Source organism: Vipera ursinii (genome assembly GCF_947247035.1).
Source record: "Vipera ursinii genome assembly, chromosome: 2".
Lineage (NCBI taxonomy): Eukaryota > Metazoa > Chordata > Lepidosauria > Squamata > Viperidae > Vipera > Vipera ursinii.
In genome coordinates, this window is record NC_139513.1 from 242,640,751 (window position 1) to 242,663,241 (window position 22,491).

The 22,491-nt window shown below is 41.2% G+C and overlaps 1 protein-coding gene across 1 annotated transcript in view; it reads right to left on the bottom strand.

Annotated features, from left to right (window-relative positions):
• The window catches only part of PRR16 (proline rich 16), a gene marked incomplete at both ends in the record, with an annotated part of 77,446 nt that extends 55,221 nt beyond the window's left edge, over window positions 1-22,225 (bottom strand). The window contains one exon of the mRNA XM_083356266.1: window positions 22,043-22,225. Within this exon, the coding sequence (XP_083212392.1) occupies window positions 22,043-22,225 (183 nt within the window). The remainder of the gene's footprint in view (window positions 1-22,042) is intronic.
• Between the last annotated feature and the right edge of the window lie 266 nt (window positions 22,226-22,491).

Here is a 22,491-nt window from a genome sequence, read left to right on the forward strand (position 1 = left end):
GGTTTCTTCCAGAGTGACCTCGGAGGTAGATCATTACGTAGGCAGTCGTGTAGAAAGGCTAGTTTACAATAAACACAAGTAATCTTTCATGCGAGTTTCTCCCATCTCCTGGCTGTGAGCAATACAGCTCTCGGGTAGTATTCCTTGATAAGATTAAAAATACGAATCCCAGGCATGTTAAAATTAACAAACAAATGAACACTGGGATAGAATTAGAAGTTTTTATTGCTGAAAAATCAAGCTTTCGTTAGTTTGATATATATATAACTAGACATCTGCTTGAATTGTGTATTCAAAACAAACAGATCTATTTCTAAGCAATACTCAACAAGCAGTCACAGTTCTCATTTGTTCTTAGGTCTCTTAATAATCCAATCACTTTTTCAATACTCTCCTGTCTTATCCCTATGTGAGTGTTGTGTCTTAGGAAAATTATTTTCCACCCAAGATAGCATTCATTTAAAAAGTTGAACAATTTTCCCAAAATTCATATGTGTTTCATTAACATCATTATTTATTATCATTCATATATTTCTAAAACTGTGATAAATGCATTATTCTTCTAGAAATGATAGTTTTGCAGCAAACAAGCATGCTACAGCAAACTTAATTTTGCCACTCAGCATTATATTAGGATTAAATGCTTTTGCAGGGTAATGCACATCACATAAAAAAATGGATTCAGTAAAATTCCTTCTCAACAAATATATATGAATGTGCATAAAAGGACTTCTTATAATGTGTTCATATTGTTGCATGTCTAAAAATGTTTATAAAAGTGAAATTTTTATATGTCATGTCATATAAATCTGGCTAACCATAGAAGTCCAAAAAGTTTTTTGAAATGCGTTTTTCTGGATTTTTCTTGTTGTTATTCTATCTCTGTTAAAATAAACCTACCATTAAAATTATAGACTGATCATTTATTTGTCAGTGGGCAAACGTACAAAATCAGCAGGGGATCAAATACTTTTTTCCCCTCAGTGTAACTCATAATAGTCCTTCCTCCTCCTATTTTCCTCACAACAACAAACCTGTGAGTTGGGCTATGTTGAGAAAGAGTGACTGGCCCAAAGTCACCCAGCTCCATTTCATGTCTATGGTCTAAGGTTTCAAAATCTCCAGATTTCTTGCCTGGTGCCTTAACTACTAGACCAAACTGGTTCTGTTAAGAATATATCTTAAGGATCTTAAGGATACTATCTTAAGGAGATAACACTAAATCCTATTTTCTTAGATCAGAGGAGGTCACTGAACAGAGATATTTACCCATCAGAAATATTTAATGTCATAAACAACCTGGAGATTAATAAACCACTAGCTCTGGTTCTTTGTATGTAATATTTAAAGACAAACTAGGACTTTGGTATGTAAATTATATGTTGCTAACCTTAAAGAATGAGCTTGTCAGCTGGAGAGCCGACAGCCTGGGTTTGAGACCCAAGCTCCATGTAATAGGGTCAGCTTCCTGCCCATCCAGCACAAAAGACATATATGAAAATGAAAGGAGGGCAAAATAAAATACAGGACTTTCTTACTGGACAAAAAAAAACCAAGAGAAAAAGACCATTATTTACCTACTTATTGCAACAAACAAAGCTAGAACGGCATTTTAGAGGGAATATTTTTATTTTGCCAGTTTACCTTTTGGCATTGCACAGAATGTCTAGAAAATGTATGAAATATTAAGCATTTCATACTTTGATGGCTCATTTTCAGCGTTCTATAGATTTCCTAGGCATTCTATAAAATGCCTAATTTCACACATTGACAGTAACATATACATTATGTAAAAAGTAAAATAAGGGTAAAATAAGATTTAAAAAGAACTTTAGGACCACACAGAAAACATGTGTTCAATCCTTGTGATCTTGGATCCTCTCCTCAGAAAACTGTTGCAATGGAAAAAATGACATATAACAGATGGGAGGGATAGATCACAAAAATTATGTTTGATTCAGTTTGGGAAAAAAGCAATCCTTTCTCCAAAGTATAATAGGCCAAACTTCATTTTGTACATCCAAACAATGTTTTGTATATGCAACATTTTTTGTATATACAAAAGTTGCTATTGGGATCTTGACTTATTTTTAAATTGTTTCAACATCTCTGCTGGCTTTTAAATTGGTTAGGTTAAAAAAAGGTGCAGATAAAGAGTTAAGGATTCACTCTGCCACCTTTATTTGCTAATTTCTGGCCACTTCCTACTGCCTCTCTTAGCTGGATGTGAATCTTTGCCTGAATCTACAATGTACTTTTAAATCTCATTTCTTCTACACTTATAAACTCTGTTTCACTACTCATTGTTCAGGGCACCCTAAGTCAGTGGTCCCCAACCTTTCTGGCTTTGCGGACTGGCGGGGGGGGAATGGTTTTGTTTGAGCAGCAAGAGTGTGCACAGCTCCATTTGCACGAGAGATGGATAATTGCTGTGCCTGCCCCTGGTGTAAGGAAAACAGCCTATTTTTAAATACCGGAAAAACCAAAGAGATCATTGTCGATTTCAGAAAAGGCAGGCACAGCCACACTTCTCTTTGCATTAATGATTCATCCGTGGAGATGGTTACCAGCATCAAATTCCTGGGTGTGCAGCTAATGAGTAGGCTGGCTTGATCGCTCAATAGTGAGAAACTGGTGAAACGGGCACAGCAGCACCTGCACTTTCTGCGTCTCATGAGAAAAGCTCATTTCCTTCCCCTGTCCTGACCACTTTCTAAAGGGGGACGATCGAGAGCATCCTGCCATACAGCATCACAGTCTGGTTTGGAAGCATCATTGCTTCAGACAGGAAGGCAGTGCAGAGAGTGGTGAGGATGGCCGAAAAGATCATTGCCAGTTCCCTCCCTCCCATCCAGGACATAGCACAGAAGTGTTGTTTGACCAGGGTCCGTAAGATTATCTGGGATACTACTCATCCTCTTCACAACCTGTTTTCCTTGTTACCTTCTGGGAGGAGGCTTCGTGGTATCCATAGCAGAACATGCAGATTCAACCATAGTTTCATTCAATACAGCATTAACCTTGTGAACTCTCAGGCTTTCTCCTTCCACTATATATTCAAGATGGACAGTATTTAATATTTTATTGTTATGTATATATAGGGGTGTGGGTCTATACATATGTTGTTTATATTATGTTTTAGGTGTGTGTTTCAGTTTGAGAGCAGGCAACTAAATTTCATTTTTGATGTGTGCCATTGTGCCCACAGTAAAAAAATGACAATAAAGATTATCTTATCTTACTCGCCTGCTGGTTGGGGATCCCTGCCCTAAGTAACACGTGTATAAATAGAATGCCACTTCGACTTTGACCAATTGATATGGACTGTGACTAGACTCTCTGCATGTGAAGGCTGTACATTATAATTAAGCTAAGAATGTTCATATTTACTGCTCCAGGAAAACATCAATCTTGCAACAGGAATTAAAGCTGCTAAGAAGGAGAATAACCTCCACATCTTCTAATTGGTCATGTGTGCAAGGCACGTTATATGCACCGAGAATTCATTTTTACTATTTTCCACAATGTTAAAACATATTTTGCTTGTTTATTAAATAAGAATTGTCAGTAGTTTTAAGATACACAAAAAATGATTTAGTAAGTCAATCAAAAAGTGGCAGGTTTGAAGCATAAATGGATTCAGTGATGCACAAAAACTACAAGTTTAATGGCAGGCCATCAATTAAATAAATTGTTGATGTAGACAAATGTGAATGAAGCCAAACAATTATGCACTATTTTTCTTGCATAGCATACAGTGCAGATAATCTCTGTTTGGAGAGTTTTCCGCTGATTACTGGCAATACTTACCAGGTCTGTTTCCCTTAGTTAAACACTAACACTTACTTATTTGATTATTAAAAGTATGAAATAAATTTCAAAAATATGTTCTAGCAAATACTTTACATCCATATTATTTCCACATGATACAATGCAAGAAAATTCTCTGGAATTACCAACTGAAGGCTACAATATGTCTGAATTATGATATTACTTGTCTCTTTCTTTCTCTTTCTGAAGCTGTCTGCAATAAAATACAAAATATTTCAACAAGAAACATATTGATTTCTTCATTTTCTCATCTAGTCTAAAATATTTGAAACAAAACTTGTTGTTGTTGTTGTTAGCTGCGAAGTCGTGTCCGACCCATCGCGACCCTATGGACAATGTTCCTCCAGGCCTTCCTGTCCTCTACCATCTTCTGGAGTCCATTTAAGCTCATGCCTACTGCTTCAGTGACTCCATCCAGCCACCTCATTCTCTGTCGTCCCCTTCTTCTATTGCCCTCGATCTTTCCCAGCATTAGGCTCTTCTCCAGTGAGTCCTTCCTTCTCATTAGGTGGCCAAAGTACTTGAGTTTTAGCTTCAGGATCTGGCCTTCTAAAGAGCAGTGAGGATTGATCTCCTCTAGGACTGACCGGTTTGATCGCCTTGCAGTCCAAGGGACTCGCAGGAGTCTTCTCCAGCACCACAGTTCAAAGGCCTCAATTCTTTGGCGCTCAGCCTTTCTTATGGTCCAACTTTCACTGCCATACATTGCAACTGGGAAGACCATAGCCTTGACTATACGCACTTTTGTTGACAGGGTGATGTCTCTGCTTTTTAGTGTGCTGTCTAGATTTGCCATGGCTTTCCTCCCCAGGAGCAAGCGTCTTTTAATTTCTTGGCTACAGTCCCCATCTGCAGTGATCTTGGAGCCCAGGAAAATAAAATCTGTCACTACCTCCATTTCTTCCCCAGAAACAAAACTAAGTCAGTTTAATTCAACTGGCAGAAATATACGTGAGATGATTTTGCGTTTTTGTCAAATATCTAAATTTCCTTAATTCAATAGATACTATTCTCAAACTTTCAGTAAAGTTGAACATAGATATTAGGGTAAAATAATTTAACTATCAGGGAATAAGTCCTGTTTAACTTGAATAGAATTGCATATAACTGGGTAAGAAGACAGAATGCTAAGCTTTCCTGATATGTGTGAGACTCATTTCCATTTTTTGTCTTTTCCATACCTTCTCTCTCTCTCTCTCTCTCTCTGTGTGTGTGTGTGTGTGTGTGTGTGTGAGAGAGAGAGAGAGAGAGAGAGAGAGAGAGAGAGAGAAAGGATCAGTATCTAGGCCTCAGTATACAGATATGGTGAAAGTAATAAAGGATTTCAAAGACAGAAAGGTACAGTATGTAGAGGTGAGCGCTTTTAGTACAAAGCAGGCATAGTTAAATTTCTTTTTTCTTTCTCTTATCTATCTTTCTTTCTTTTTTGCTCAAAAGTTACTTTTTCTGTTTTAAATATTACTTACCTTCAAAAAGAATATTGTGATGGGTCTGTATGGATTTTCTGGTGGCACAGAGCACAAACAAAATCAAATCAATGTTCTCTGCTTGAAGAAACTTTGTAAAACAACGTAATTTTCTTTGTATGTAATTCAGGTCTGCCAGCTACTTATGAGAAACAGATGTGCAAAGAATCCTGAAGTTCTGTATATTCACATAAGCACATTCTGTTACACGAATTCTGTGAATGCTGTTTTTCATAATGAGGAACCAGCAAGTGGAGCTGCTGTATTATTAAATACCGTAAGAAGTATCTTGTTGCAAAATTTGGTATATCTCATCAATATGGATGTATGAATTATTACTAATTATTATTATTATTACTATTGTAAGTATGGTCTAGTGAACAGAATACTAATTTAAATATTTGCTTAACTGTAAAGTTCCCTGGGTGACCTACAGCAAATGACTTCAACAGGATTGTTGCAAGTATGAAAACAGGGGAAAATATCTATATTGCCTTCATTTCTCTGAGAAACCTAGCATAGAATTTCAAAAAGTATGTATACGCACATATGCTTTTCGATTAAGATGCAGACTTTCTTGCACCTATGTATTTTTGTGTGCTACTATAAGTAGTATCAATAAAATTTTTGATGTAAGTAGAACTGTTCTGAATTGGATCAAGTCTTTCTATTTTAATGCTCCATGTACCTAGTTGTTAGAATGACATTTATAAAAAGGCATAAACTGAACATGAGATCAATAGTAATCTCCAGGAATTGTTATAAACAATCCTATAACCACTAGTATAGTAGATAGGATTCAGTTGAGTTCAATATAAATTCAGCAGATATTAATTGTAATTTATATGTATAAAATATTAGTACCATAATGTAGAACTAGACACTAATTCTTCTAGTCCCCTCTAGTCAGCAGTTGGTGTTGCTAACTCTTATATCAAATTCCCTTTACTGTTCTCACATAATACTGGAACCCGGACTCAACTATTCAGCCTCACTGAACAAATAGTTCACATGCAAACAGCAGCTCCTATAGAACCATTTTCTGATATACAATTCATTGAATTTGAGATGTAATATTCATTAAGAAAATTCACCTGAATTCATAACTGGGATTGTTCAAAAATTTGCTGTGATCAGTAACATTTACATATATTAGATAAAACCATCTGGATATTACTACATAACATTGTTACACTGTCACAAAAGTTGGAATAACTCTCTTAAATTTATTCAATCCTAAATATTGACTTAGGCAGTTGGCCAAGTTCCTTGACCATTCAAATAGCATATGACAAAGTTTGAGCTAACAGAGCCACATCCTGATACCGCTAGAGGCTCAGCCACCAAAACATTTCACTTATCTTTTCAATTCAGAATTAGCAGTCGTATGAACCTAAATTTACACAGCTTCTCACATCTAACTCCTCTAACAGAAAAGATCTAAATCTCTTGCAGATTACACATGGATAAACCCTAGGTGACACTATAAATCATACAGCTGATATAAGAGGATATATGAGGTCACAGATTATTCAACATGATGTCTTGAACAGGATAAGCTCTCATCAGACTTTCAGAAATTTTCTTTGATCTTTGTGTAGTAATAAATATATATATACATATGTGTGTATATATATGCATATACATACATATACAATGTGTCTGTGTACAGAAACACACACACACATTTTCTATATAACAATGCAGAAAGGTATTTTCTAAAATAGACCGAAATTTGAAAATATACAGGCTGAACTACTTTTCTAAGTCAGTCTTTTGTTGGTCCTATTTTAAAATAAGACATTTAGAGTAAATATTTAAGAATATTTAAAATAACAAAGATGACTCACGCTTATGAACTGAGCATCATCAGTTGATGTGCCATTTACGACAGAACTTGTCAGGAAATGATTGCCCAGGTGTTAGTTACAAGTGCTGAACAAATCATTTGAGGCTGCACTTTGCAAAGCAGCTATTCTTGAAGCATTGAGCCAGCCCCATCCTATGGAAGATCAAGTACGGCTTTTGCAGGTGGCCTGCTTATCAATTTATGCTTCCACTGAAACTGCTAGCAAAGGATGGGGTACAGACTATGCATGAACACACAAACATCTACAGAGGAACAATTTGTGTAAACCCTCAAGGCTGCTATGCCAATATTTCTAGAGGATAAGTTTGACTAAAAGCTTTGAGAAGTGCTTTGCTAACCCAAAAGCTTTGTGTCCCTTGAGCAAGAACACCTCCCAATTTCTATGGGAATATTTGTTCTGTGATAAAAATTCACCTTGTCATTTAAGGTTTTAACACAGTAATGAATGGCCATAAAAATAAGAATGTTTTTTTTCAATGAAGGATATATTTATTTATTTATTTATTTATTTTTGGGACTTATATGCCGCCCTATCTCCCGAAGGACTCAGGGTGGCTAACAACAATAAAAACAACAATACAAAAGTTAAAAGAAATTAAATAAACAGCCCCAAAATAAGTTAAACTAAACAATTAAAAATTAAAAACATTTTAAAAACCCCTGTCGTCAGTCCAGGTCAGCCTGATGAAAAAGAAAAGTTTTAAGGCCGCGGCGAAAGGACCGGAGATCCGGGGCCATCCGGAGCTCAAGGGGGAGTTGGTTCCACAGGGCTGGCGCTCCCACAGAGAAGGCCCTCCCCCTGGGGGTCGCCAGCCGACATTGTCTAGCCGACGGCACCCTGAGGAGGCCCTCTCTGTGTGAGCGCACTGGGCAATGGGAAGTCGTTCCCGGCAGCAGACGGTCCTGCAAATATCCCGGGCCTAGGCCATGTAAGGCTTTAAAGGTAAGTACCAGCACCTTAAATATAGTACAGTATAACAGTGCAACATATTTCATTTTTGCTGTGCTGGTCATAATATACAGGTTCCTATCATCAAGCATCTTGTAAATTAAAAATAGCTAGTAAAGTAATGGAAAACAATGGAACATATGGAAGAAGATATACATACATACATACATACATACATACATACATACATACATAAAATTCAGCACCAAACTACACCAATGGTTGGTGTAGTTTCAATAGCTAATGAGGCTGAGGCAATTAAGATTTCACATTTTAGTTGATTCTCACAATTATTGATTTCCAATATATGTTTAACAGCCATTTTCTAATAGCAGAAATAAAGTGAGACAAGCCATCTAAAAAAACAAGATGACAAAGAGGTCTCAGTTGTTAACTGAATGTGCAGGAAATGAGTTCATGATTAAATTCTCCCATACAGGCAATGATTTTTTTTTTTGTAAACTATTTCTGCTCCAAAGTTCTTTGCAAAAATTTGACTAAAGATTTATCAGGAATAGCATCAATTTACTTCCTCCAGAATTATTTATTAGACATATCTCTTTATGTTTCCAGTTTATATGAATGCTTAAAATTAACAAACTCTGCTGAGGAAAAGTACTGTATGTACATTTATTGATTTTCAATATATATATATTTAAAAGGGGAGATGTATCCTTGAATTCTAATAGAGGCTTAATTTTATTAAAAGGAATGTGTTGTATGGATTTGAATTTTTATTTTTCAGCTTCTCCATGATGCTAATTATTGTAATAGCCAGAAGAGTCAGAATTGGCCACAATCAAATATAAGCAATATTTTTCTGGTATTACTGATATTTAATATTTGAAAGTGGACAAAGACTACAAATGAAAGGTGATAATTTGTCAGGCCACACTGTTGTCCTGCTTTTGTAAATTATGTATTTGTTTATGTATGTACAACATATATGTATGTATGTACGTATGTACGTATGTATGTATGCCATTGATTCCCAAGGGTTCCAATCAGCTTAAATTCACATCTCAGTGGGAAAATACTTAAGAACAGTAAACATACTGAAAATAATAACAATTAAAATAGTGTCATAAGTTTTTTTTAAAAAGCCAGCAAATGCATCCCCATGTCAAAACCATGTTTTTCTCCTGAACATGATAAAAAAGTCGTTTCTTAACTACTGTAATGATATTCAGATGGGAAGAGATAGACTATCTAGCCATATAGAGGTAGTTCCAAAGAATAGGTGCAGTGATTAAAAAATATTTTTGTTGGTCGTTTGAGAGGGCATTTTTGGAGTTACAACTCTGAGGGAGTTTGATCTGATTGGATGAACAAAATCAATAAGAAGGCAGTGCCTGAGATAACCATTTACAGCAGGGGTGTCAACCTGCCAGCCCACGGGCCAGATACATCATACTGAAACCGCGCCCACCCCAGCTCTGGCAATGGGGAAAAAGTCACAATATGTTTCAACACATGACTTTGCTAGTTTGACACCCCTGAGTTACAGAAACAGGTAGGACTTAAAGCTAACAGTCAGTGCCTTGAATTGCACTCAGAAGACAACTGACAGCTAATACAACTCCTGAAGCAGTGAGGACATTTGGGAATAACAAGGAAAACCTGTTATTGCTCAAGCGAATGTATTTTCTACCAGCTGTAGCTTCTCAATATATCTAAAGACAGAACCATGTGCAACATATTACAGTAATGCAATAGGTCATGACCAGGGTACGAATGACTGTGAACAGTTTTTTTTCTGATCCAGGAATGGCTACAAATGATGCACTAAATGTAATTGTGCAAAAGCTGTTATGGTTACAGCTATCACTTGCTCCTTCAGTAGAATCTGTGAATCCAGGAATGCCCCCCAAATTGTACATTACCTCTGACTAGGAAACCACATTTTTAGATCCAAAGATGCAGTTGCTCCAGAATGACATGATCCACATATACTTGTCTTGGAAGATATGAGTCTCCCCCTCCAGACACAGGGTCAGCATTTCTATTGCATCATCTCTTTTGGCACAGTGGCCAATATATGTTAATGTTAATGTTAATGTTAATTTAATTTATATACCGCCCTTCTCCCTGGGGACTCAGGGCGGTTCACAGGGCATATAAATAAAAATACAATACTATACAAAAGTTAAAACAAAGATTAAATCAGTGCCCAATTAAAAAACAATAATGCAATCTAAAATGACAATTTAAAACCCAGCTCCCCCATCAGGCCAGACCGGCCAATTCAAACAAATGGGTCTTCAGACCACGACGGAAAGTTCGGAGGTCCGATGCCGTCCGGAGCTCCACCGGCAGTTGGTTCCACAAAGCCGGGGCACCCACAGAGAAGGCTCTCCCCCTGGGGGCCGCCAGTCGGCATTCCCTGACCGGAGGCACCCTGAGGAGGCCCTCTCTGTGGGAACGCACAGGGCGGAGGGGAGTTGAAGCCGGCAGCAGGTGGTCCCCGAGGTACCCCGGACCCATGCCATGTAGGGACTTAAAGATCATAACCAAGACCTTGAACCTCACCCGGAAGACAACTGGTAACCAATGCAGCTCGCGGAGCAAAGGTGTAACATGGGAGTACCGGGAAACTCCCAAGACAACTCTCGCGGCCGCATTCTGTACCAGTTGGAGCCTCCGAGTGGTCTTCAAGGGAAGCCCCATGTAGAGAGCATTACAGTAGTCAAGGCGAGAGGTCACGAGCGCATGAGTGACCGTGCACAGGGCATCCCGGTCCAGATAGGGCCGCAACTGGCGCACCAGGCGAACCTGGGCAAAAGCCCCCCTAGTCACGGCCACTACATGATCTTCTAGGGTAAGCCGTGAATCTAGGAGGACTCCCAAGTTGCGAGCCCTATCCATGGGGGGTAAAAGCTCACCACCCATAGAAAGAGATGGAACAATTTGAATGTCCCGGGATGCCGGAATGCACAGCCACTCAGTCTTGTCAGGGTTGAGCTGAAGTCTGTTCCTCCCCATCCAGACCCGAACCGCCTCCAGGCAACGGGACATCACAGCGAGGGCATCACTGGGGTGGTTTGGGGTCGAAAAGAAAAGTTGGGTATCATCGGCATATTGATGATACCCAACTCCAAAACCACGAATGATCTCACCCAGCGGTTTCATGTAGATGTTGAACAGGAGAGGCGAGAGAACCGACCCCTGAGGAACTCCACAAACGAGAGACCTAGGGGCCAATCTCTGCCCCCCTGCCAACACCGACTGCGAACGTCCCAGGAGATAGGAGGAGAACCACCGAAGAACCGTGCCTCCCACTCCCAATCCCCTGAGACGCCGCAGCAAGATACCATGGTCGATGGTATCGAAAGCCGCCGAGAGGTCTAATAGGACTAGGACAGAGGAATATCCCCTGTCCCGAGCCCTCCAGAGATCATTCACCAGAGCGACCAATGCCGTCTCCGTGCTGTACCCGGGCCTGAAACCCGATTGGTAGGGGTCCAGATAATCCGCTTCATCCAGGACCAGAGGGAGCTGATGCGCCACCACACTCTCAACAACCTTCGCAAGAAAGCGAAGGTTGGAGACTGGACGAAAGTTGTTCAATACAGCTGGGTCCAAGGCAGGCTTCTTGAGGAGAGGTCTCACCACCGCCTCCTTCAAGACGGTGGGGAAACAACCCTCACTCAAAGAAGCAGATATAACCGCCTGGAGCCAGCCTCGTGTCCTCTCCCTAGCTGCATAAACCAGCCAGGAAGGGCACGGATCCAACAAACATGTGGAGGAGCTCAGCCTCCCCATAATCCTGTCCACTTCATCAGGGGTCACAGAATCAAACTCTTCCCAGATAACATTGACAAGACCGTCCGTGTCCTGATCGCCTGACTCTGCCCAGCTGGAGTCCAAACCGGTCCGAATCCGAGCGATTTTATCCGACAGATGTTGACTAAATTCCTCAGCACGACCCTGCAAGGGATCCTCCCTCACCTCCTGATTAAGGAGCGAGCGAGTCACCCTAAACAGGGCGGCCGGGCGATTATCTGCGGACGCAATGAGGATAGAGAAGTAATTACACCTCGCCACCCTCATCGCTGCGAGATAAGACCTAATATAGGTTCTTAACCGCAACCGGTCGGGTTCGGATCGGCTCGACCTCCAACAGCTCTCTAGGCCCCGTTTCCGACGCTTCATCTCCCGGAGCTCCGCGGAGAACCATGGAGCTCGCTGGGATCTGCGCCGGGTCAGGGGCCGCAAGGGTACAACCCGGTCAAGTGCCTCAGTGGCTGCCCTTTCCCAGGTTTCCACTAAGGCATCCGCCGAGCTGTGAGCAATGGAGGCAGGTGGGGACCCCAGCGCCGCTTGGAATCTATCAGGATCCATTAAGCGTCTGGGGCGGTACCATCTAATTGGTTCCGTATCCCCACGGCGGGGGGTGGCAAAACGGAAGACCATCCGCAGGAGATGATGATCGGTCCATGACAGGGGCATAATAAATGGAGAGCCCCCACCAAGATCATCCAACCACCGTCTAGATAAAAAAATCAGGTCAAGAGTGTGGCCTCCCTCATGAGTTGGTTCAGAAATTACTTGCGTCAGGTCCATGGCCGTCATGGAAGCCATGAACTCCCGAGCTAGCTCAGATGAGCCTCCCAGGGATGGTAGATTGAAGTCTCCCAAAACTATAAGTTTGGGAAACTCAACCACCAACCCTGAGAGGATATCAAGCAGCTCGGGCAGGGCTGCCGCTGTACGACTAGGCGAAATGTACGTCAGCAGCAAACCCAACTGCGCCCCCGAACCAAATCTCACAAAGAGAGACTCACACCCGACTATCTGAGAAACGGTGGTCTCCCGCGGACATAAGGTCTCCCTAATATATAATCTGTCACTTGAGCCCATGCCGACAGATGACATTTTCTAGTTATTTTATGCTGATGTTAAAGAGAAGTGGGAATAGATAGCCCTAGAACTCAATAGAGTAGGTATCTCTGGAAGCTATCACATCCCCACCCACTACCAATTGGAATCAACCTCCAAGAAAGAGAAAAACCATCAAAGAATGGGACTGAGTTCAGTTTTCAGACCTGTTTCATAGATGATGGTAATGAAAGCCACTGAGATCAAGAAGGTCCTATGGGTTAGACTTTTTCTCAGTTAAGATGTCTCCATATATTATCCACAATATAATGACTTCAGACCGCTGCACCCCAAACTAAATCTTCTGCTTCTTCTAAGGCAGACATGTCAAACAAAAGGCCCGGGGGCCGGATTTGGCCTGCGAAGTGGTTTCATGTGGCCCCCGGAGCCACCCTGGAAATAGTAAGGCCCCAACTGCCTTGGCCCTGGCCCTTAGACCTTCCTTCTGCCAGAGACCCCCAGATCTGTCCCACTCCTGCCCAGGCCCGCATAGGCACCCTTGATGCCAATGATGTAGAGCTGGCCATGCTCACCCAGTAGGCCATACGCACTCCAGCCATGCCCACCCAGTAGGCTGGGCCCACCCTGGCCATACCCACCTGGCCCCCCAAGGGCAACCACAATGCTGATGTGGCCCTCAATGAAATTGAGTTTCACACCACTGTTCTAAGGTCCTCTGAAGTTGCAATGCCACCACTTTCTCTATCTTCTCCCAAAAGAGATAGTTAGAAATTGGTCCAAAGTTGTCCCCCCAAAAATTGGATCAAGTGATGATTTCTTGAACAGAGGAAATATGACAGCTTCTTCCAGAGAAGATGGAAACACTCCCTTACTAAAATAAGAGTTTGGGGGAGATTTCCTGTTTTAAATCTTTAAAAACCTTTTATATCCTATTTTATATCAACATTTTTTAATTTTCAAGTTTTAAATGGTAAGGGATGTGACTAATAACTTTAGGCTGCAAAAAGTGGATTTAAATCTACATGAAGCCTCAGTGCTTCAGGATATTAGCCCCAGATTTAAATCAATGAATATATTTCTTACAAAGACATTTAGGTTTTGATTTTCATAACATTCATACATCTATAAAGTTGTGAACCTATACTCTTAAAATGTATTAGATCTTACAATATGACAATCCCAAAGTTCTCACTGTGGCCCACATGAGACATGCATCCTAGATAAAAGAAAGAAACACAATAAAGGACTGTACTGTTTTTCAGCTGTGCCTCATGACAACTTGACTTTTCCAGAAAAAAGACTAAGCAGCTGTGGCTAGGAGTTGAACCTCTAGGCAGATTCAAGACTCTCGAAAGATAATCCCAAATGCTGTCATTGCATCCACTAAAAAACCCTATTTTAGAAAACATTTCTGGAACCACCAGCTACATTTATCCTGAGGACCTTCCAGCTAGAGTTATCATTTCTTGGATACAAACAGATACAGAAAAATCACCCACCAAGTGGTTATTCAGAGCTCTGTCCTTCTGAAGCAGGCCCTCATGGATCCAAAGGTAAACAGAAGAAAAGTTAAGGCTGAGGAGAGAGGGGAACAGCTCCTAAAACTCCCCCTTTCCACTATGCCAGAGAGCAGTGATACAAGGCAATTATTATTATAAAGAGAAAGAAAATAAAGCCTTGTGCCAATCTTGATCTCATTTTCGGACAGTCTCAAATCTGTTCTCATATATATTTGAAAAGGTTCCCTTTCACTGGCCTCTCCTTGCTTCAATTCCTTGTCTTTCAATCTTTAAAAATCTCCTTTCTCCCAACTACTTTTCCACATTCTTATTTCTTGGGTGACTATCAACTCACTTCACAATTCTGCCACTTCTGTCAGCCATCTAGTCCCTAGGTTCTCCGTCTTCAGCTTTCTTATTTCTTGAATTATTCACCCAGGTCTTTCTAAATTGCCCACGTCATTCTTTCTTCTCCTACAGCCTACCCAAAGAAGATTTTTTTCCTCTTACTCTTTTATTCTTTGCAGCAATGATGAAATACTGCATTACAGGCATTGTATTCCTATCAGTCTCCTCCTCTCATAAAACACTGACATCACAACAATTCATTCATTTGGTAACAAAAGTTTTGCTGTTTACTCAGTGCTTCGTTTATTAAAGTACATGTAGTCCTCAAGCTACGACAGGACATTTAGCAACCATTCAGTTACCCTTCGCCAAAAGAAACATACAACCATGTTTAAAAGTTACGAATTCTGCAGAACTCACCCAATCACTTCCCCTTATAACCTTTTTATTTCTGCTTTGTCCTACTGAAGCAGGCTCTCATGGGTCCAAAGGTACTGTACTTCAGAGGGAGGGAGAGGGTCATTAATGAAGATCCCCTCCCCGCCTCGGAAGAGCTGTCTCAGATCTCAAAACACAGAGGTATGCCGGCAGGGAGGGCCGCTTTGCCCAGAGCTAGCTCAGATTTCAAAATGCAGAGGTGTGCCTGCATAGAGGGGAAAGGGCTGCTTTGCTGGTGAATTAAAGGTTTCTTTGCAAAGCATAGGACTTTTCCTGATCTGACTGCTAAGCTGCTTCTTTGCTATGCCACAGGGGGGCTGGATCAAAAAAGATGCCACTTGTGGAATTCTCCCATGTGGACCAGCAAGAGAGGCCTGATCTCCTTCCCTTCTCCCATCTCCTTAGCTCTGCAGATTTTCACAAAGTAAGCGAGGGGCAGAGGAAGAGGCCCAAATGACTGTGGGGACCCCAATGGGTGGGAAATAGCATGGGGTAAATCACGAGATGGTGGAGGGCCTTGGGAGGCCCAAGGAAGGGGAGCATGCGAGTACTAGGTCCTCCAGGGTCATCCCTGAAGCACCCTATCCACACTTAACAACGCACACATTGGTTTAACAAATGCATTGGGTAGACTAGGGATTGGAGGAGGCTCATTAATGGAGACAGTAATGGGCAAGCACCATTACTCTCGCAACTCAAGAATTACCTGTATACCTGCTGTATGGTACCCTTCTTTTTTAAAAAAAGAAAGAAAAGAAAAGCTAATTTTAGCAATAAATCAAGCACATTGCACTTATTATAAATGCACTGTATTTAGCTTCAGTGCCTGGTGCTATATTAAATCATATTCCCATTTAAATACATTTCCATCATTATAGGTAAAGGTAAAGGTAAAGGTTCCCCCGCACATGCGTGCTAGTCATTTCCAACTCTAGGGGCCGCTGCTCATCTCCGTTTCAAAGCTGAAGAGCCAGCACTTGTCTGAGGACGTCTCCGTGGTCATGTGGCCGGCATGACTAGACGCCCTATTTTTCTACTTGCATTTTTACGTGCTTTCGAACTGCTAGGTTGGCAGAAGCTGGGACGAGTAACAGGCACTCACTCTGCTATGCGGCACTCGGGATTCGACCCACCAAACTGACGACCTTCTGATCGACAAGCTCAGCATCCTAATCCACTGAGCCACTGCATCCCTTCACCATCATTATAGTGTAAGACAAACATTTGAAACTATAAGAGTACTTAGGGCTCAACATAATTGAATACACTGTAGTCATAATTAAAGTGGATTTATTGACGACTTTTCACTTAAGTTACTAAAGTTACTAAATAAAATCACACTGATTGCAGTGTAAAATATACTTACAATCTGAACTAATCAAATATTTAAAAGAAAGTATTAAAGACTGCTAGGAAAAATGATACATCACTGATAGAAAATTACATCTAAGGAGAAAATAGAAGCTTTCATTTATATCTATGCAGTATGCACATGTGTAAGGTACACAATGCTGCTCTTCAAGCTGCTTGCTTAAAAAAGGTAGGTTGATACGAGGGCAATTCAGAAATAAACCTCCGTTTGGTTATCAATGACAGACATTTGCAGATACAGAACTTTTATTATACACATTAGAAAACTACAACATTACATTACTTTTTGACATAATCACCATTCAAACTGAGGCATTTGTCATAACGTCTTACAAGGTTTGAAATTCCTTACTAGTAATCACTTGGCACCGGATCTGGGCTATTGGGGGGAGTGTGATCAAAAACATCCCAATGGAACTGCTGTACAAGTTCCTGGGTGCATCTAGCGGTGCATGGGCGAGCATTATGTGAACCAACACCACACCAGAAGTCAGTATGCCCCGACACTTATTATGGATGGCTTGTCTGAGTTTTCATAACGTTTCACAGTAAGCTTCTGAACTGATAGCTGAACCATACTCCATGAACTTCACTAGCAGTACTCCTTTGGCATCTTCATGTTTGATGGGATTTTCTATGGCATCACTTCTGGTGTGGTGTTGGTTCATGATAATGTTCGCCTGCACACCGCAAGATGCACCCAAGAACTTTTGAAGCAGTTCCGTTGGGATGTTTTTGATCACTTCCCCTACAGCCTAGTTTTGGAGCCGATCAACTACTAGTAGTAGTGTCTACTAGAAAAAGGTTCCCCAATCCCCGGGCTGGGGACCAGTACTGGTTCACAGCATGCCAGCAACTGGGCTGCACAAACATGCAAAGCAACACCCGCGAGATGCAGGCAGCATACAAAACCATGCACCCTCCGGTCTGCAGAAAAACCTCTCTCCATGGAACAGGTCCCTGGTGCCCAAAAGGTTGGGGACTTCTGTACTAGAAATCTACAATCAGAACATGAATTAAAGAGGATCTCACATATATGTTTTTCAGCTATTGGTACTGGGAAATATTATGCTATATTACTGAAAGGAATATACAGCATTGTAATTAGAAAATTTTCACAGCTTCTACATTTTGGATTAATATTTTCATCAAACCATCCACCTGAGATCTTTTTTCTAGTCAATCACCATCAGAGTCATAAATACAAAGTTAGGATTTAATTTTGTTTTAATAATGTACTCTTTTTAAAAAAAAAATTGCATTTGCTTTATTAATGCTGAGCCTACTTTAGAGAGATTTCTGTTTTCTCTCTTTGTTGTAGTCACCCTACTAATCATTTGATGTCATTAACAACTGGGCCCAAATCATAACTCTTCTCTTCAGACCATTCATACTCAAGTCACACCAATTCCAGTTTAGTTCTTTAGGGGAATACTATATTTAATCTACTTACTCTAAGAAGATTCCTATATTCCTATTCTTCACTTCTGTTCCTTTATTGGTTACATATTTCTAATTTTGATCCTATGACTACTAAATTTGTTCAGAAATATGCAGTGAGAATTAAAATCATTTGGAAAGCTATGTAAGCAATGTCTACTGAGTCACCTCTTCCATAAGTTGTTGATATTTTCAAAAGATTTTGAGGGATGGGATTTACCTTTGTTAGAAGGTACTTTTCAGAAAAAGTTACCCTTCTATATGGTTGTAACTTTCTACCAGGTTTACTAAACAGCTATTAAGTTAACCAACCAGTACTCCTTCCTTGGAGCATCCATACTCTCCCTGATACAGTGAATAGCAATAGCACTTAGACTTATATACCACTCCATAGTGTTTTTACAGCACTCTCTAAGTCAGACATGTCAAACACAAGGCCCGGGGGCCAGATCCGGCCCGTGAAGTGGTTTCATGCGGCCCACGAAGCCATCCTGGAAACAGTGAGGGAACGGCCTCCACTGCCTTGGCCCTGGCCCAGAGACCCTCCTCCTGCCAGAGACCCTCAGATCTGTCCCACTCCTGCCCAGGCCCCCATAGGCACCCTTGATGCGAATGATGTAGAGCTGGCCACGCCCATCCAGTAGGCCATATGCACTTTAGCAACGCCCACCCAGTAGGCCACGCCCACCCAGGCCACACCCACCTGGCCCCTTGAGGGCAACTGCAATGCTGATGCAGCCCTCAATGAAATTGAGTTTGACACCCCTGCTCTAAGTGGTTTACAGACTCAGCATATAGCCCCCAACAATCTGTGCCCTCATTTTCAGTATATTCAACTATATTTTTGTACTTAAAAAACACAAGACCAACACATTTTCAGAAATTGATTTCATTGGTTTAAATCCCAATTTTGGAGGCATGATATAAAGCCATACTACATATTAAAAGTTATTGAACTAAACAGTCTGCCTCTGATGACTGGATGGGAAGCCATTCAGGTATACTATTCGCATGACTGGGTTCCTTAAAAGAACAGTGAATATTAGATGAAATGTACCATATGAATACACAAGCTAATATTAAGTCTACATATTTTTCACTGTTTGCTTAGCATTCAATCAGCTTTGCAACATAACTTATTGAACAAACTAGTAGTTTCAAAGAGATCTTGTGTGTCTATGACAAGACAGAATTTATAGGCTAATAAATATGGCCTTTGTCTTCCTGCAATAATAATTATATGATTAGATGCAGATATTGTTTTAGATATATAATAATTTCAAGCTTTATATTTTTCCTGATACATTTTTACACTATAGCTTTCCATGAAAATTATCATAGTTAGAAGCAAATAGTTTCTGGCAGCAAGCACTACAGGCTATATTTATTGCAACTGGATTTAGGAAGCAGCCAATGATGATAGATCCAAGTCATAATAAATGTCATGTGACTTCTACTTACAACAATCCTGCTTAATTTCTAGAAAGAATCCATTAGAAACTATAAAAGACATTAATGTGATAGAAAACAAGGGTTTGTTGCCAGATGCTAAAATGTATAGACACAGAATTAGTGGTTAAATTTAAATATTAGAAAATAAATTGCACAAATTGCTTACACGAAAATAACTAACAATCACATATATTTAAAACATGCATTAAGATTTCTCAGTTAAGATAATAAACATTTTGCCAAGGAAAAATATCCAAGAAGGTAAAGGAAGGGTTAACATATAAAAGTTACTCCTGCATCATTCAAAGTTCTTCAGATTAAAAACTGTATCTACAATCTCTTAGAGACAAAATCTCTTACAAATTAGAAAACAGGAAATGAGACTTGTATAATGTAATGTAAAGATTATAAAGAATATGTACAAGCTTGCATTCAAAATCCAAACATCTGTCTACCAGTTTCACCAGCAAAACAAAACAAAACAACCAATTACCGGTAAAACTAAACATCTGAAAGAAATGCAGAAGCTCTGAGGACAGATAAGTTGCATTATTTGAACTGCAGTGTTTGCTACTACAAAACATCTCCACTGTAATTCTTTCTGCAAATTAAACTAAAGGAGTTGACATTTGCCTGGCTAAAGGTTATATATTACAGTATATTGGTTCCCAAGATATCTAAGGCTAGCAGATATATAACATTTATTCTGAGATTCAACCTTACAATTCAGATTTTTTTCCAGCAATTTCAATTTCAAATTATGAAATGATATTTATACACTTCCAACTGCCACTCCCCCATACATGTACAGTGAATCTCTCTCTATATATATTTATATTAAAAAAAATCCTTCCATGATGCTATATATCATCCATCTGCTTACCTGGGCAAAGATCTATTTTATTTAATTGAAGGAGCTTTATATTTGACTAGTTGTATATCAGACTACACTATGAGCTAAGTGGGACTTAATTCCTGTGACAAATTGTAGATTTTTCCTAATGAAGCCTTACGTTATGTCTGCAACTGATTCTAATTCCCTCTTATCATTTAGTCCTACTCAGTTCCATGGTGTTAAACATTATGGACATAATATTAAACATGAAAAGGAAGACAGGTCTTTTATTCTTTCTCATAGCATGTACATGTTTGGATAAATAAAAACGTATTTGCTGATACCTTTTAATTATATCCATATAGATTTACATATGTTTAAATCTAATTTGTATGGAAGTGCCAGTTGCTACATAACTGGATCTACTACTTTTCCTGCTTCTACTGCACTGCAAACTCCATATTCTATCACAACCTATTAACCATCACAGCACAAGAGGTCCAAAACCTGGAAAAAGTCATTTAAAAATGACTCAAGAGTGCATTGCCAAATTCTACTAGATGCTATGGAACACTCCACAGCACGAAGTTTGGGAAAAAAATGAGGAAAGCTGGAAGACAAATGTAGTTGTGAAATGGACTTTGGTTAGGAATTCAGGAATTATATTCTTATTTAGACATTTTTGCAGGAAGATTGCCTTTGTCATTTTTTTCGACAAAAACCTAAGAAACGTGCTCTTAAGAAACAGAACATAATTTGGGTCCTAAGAATGGAAATGTGTCATCCAAGCAGGCCCACCTAAATTCGAACATAATCCCTCAGATTTAGATTACTTGCTTTATCCTAGCCCAGCCTCTAGGAACATCCGTTCCTTGCTAAAGACAGAAAATCTAATAAATTTGTCCGGCTCAAAGCTGCGACCTCCCCCGACCTCTTAAAATAACATCCACAACAGAAAGAAGTGAAATTAAGTAACCACCCTCGGCAAAGCAGCCAAAGGCATTCAGTGGCGGCGTCGCCGCTGTCAGGAAAGGAAACGTCTCCGTAGCCAGCGAATGCAGTGACTAAACCTAACACCCAAGTTACTGGGTTGGGGAAGGCAAAAAAAGGGAGAAATGCCCACACATGGCTTTATAGGAAGAGATGGAAAATAGCAACTCTCGCTGCTGCTGTTGCTCCCCCCCGCCAGCAACTCACGAGTGGATAGCAATGGGGAAAGCATCCAGTGCTCCCCCGCCCCTCCAGTCTCAAGCCCCCCTCCCGAACTTGGAGGAGGTACTCCTTTCTGCTCTTAGTCATCTCCAAGAAAGCCAAAAAGACTGCGCCGCCGCGTCTAGATCCCATCCTCTCCGGAGCCTCGGATCCAAGAGCCGGTTTGAGAGGAAGCCAAGCGAGCATCCTCAGCTCGCCAACCCGTGGGAAGCCAAAGGCAGGGGCGGGGCGGGCTTGTCCACCCCCGCTAACCAAAGAGGGAGACACTAGTTGATTTCACGCGGCCAGGCAAGACTCGAAAGTGTAACAAGTCTGGCGCATTCCGGTCCACTCCTGCCGCCGCCGCCGCTTCGACCACAGTTGCCCAGGAGTTGGGGCAGTCCGGGCTGCGGGAAGCGCGGCAGGAGGACCGGGCTCCCCCCGGGCGATCCAGACCAGAGGGTGGCTCGCCTTCTTTTCCTAGCCACGCCACCCAGCTGGCGGTTCTCTCACCTCCTTCAGCTCCTTGGCCACGTCCTTCAGGTCCCCCAGGACTAATTCCAAATCGTCCACGATTATCTTAATCTGGTCCTTCACCTTGGCTTTGGAGGCTGGCGGCACCCCTTCGGCTGGAGAGGAGACGGACGAGGAGGTGGCGGAGGAGGAGGAGGTGGTCCCCTTAGACTTGGCTGACATTCTTTGGGGGAGCGCCGGGAGGGAGGGGGGGAGGGAGAAAGGAGGCAGGCAAGTCAGGAGGGCAGACTCGCCACGAGCGATGGACGACACAGCCGGTCCCCGTCCCTCTTTCGAGCTCCGGAGCTGCTGCAGCCGCTGCTTCTGCTCTGCCTGCGCATCTTGGGCTCCGGTCCCCGGGGCGTTGCGCTCCCGGCGCGCGCCGGCACTGCCATCAACTGCACTGAGCGAAGGAGCCCCGGCTGCAGGGAGGCGAGCAGACGGGCGGG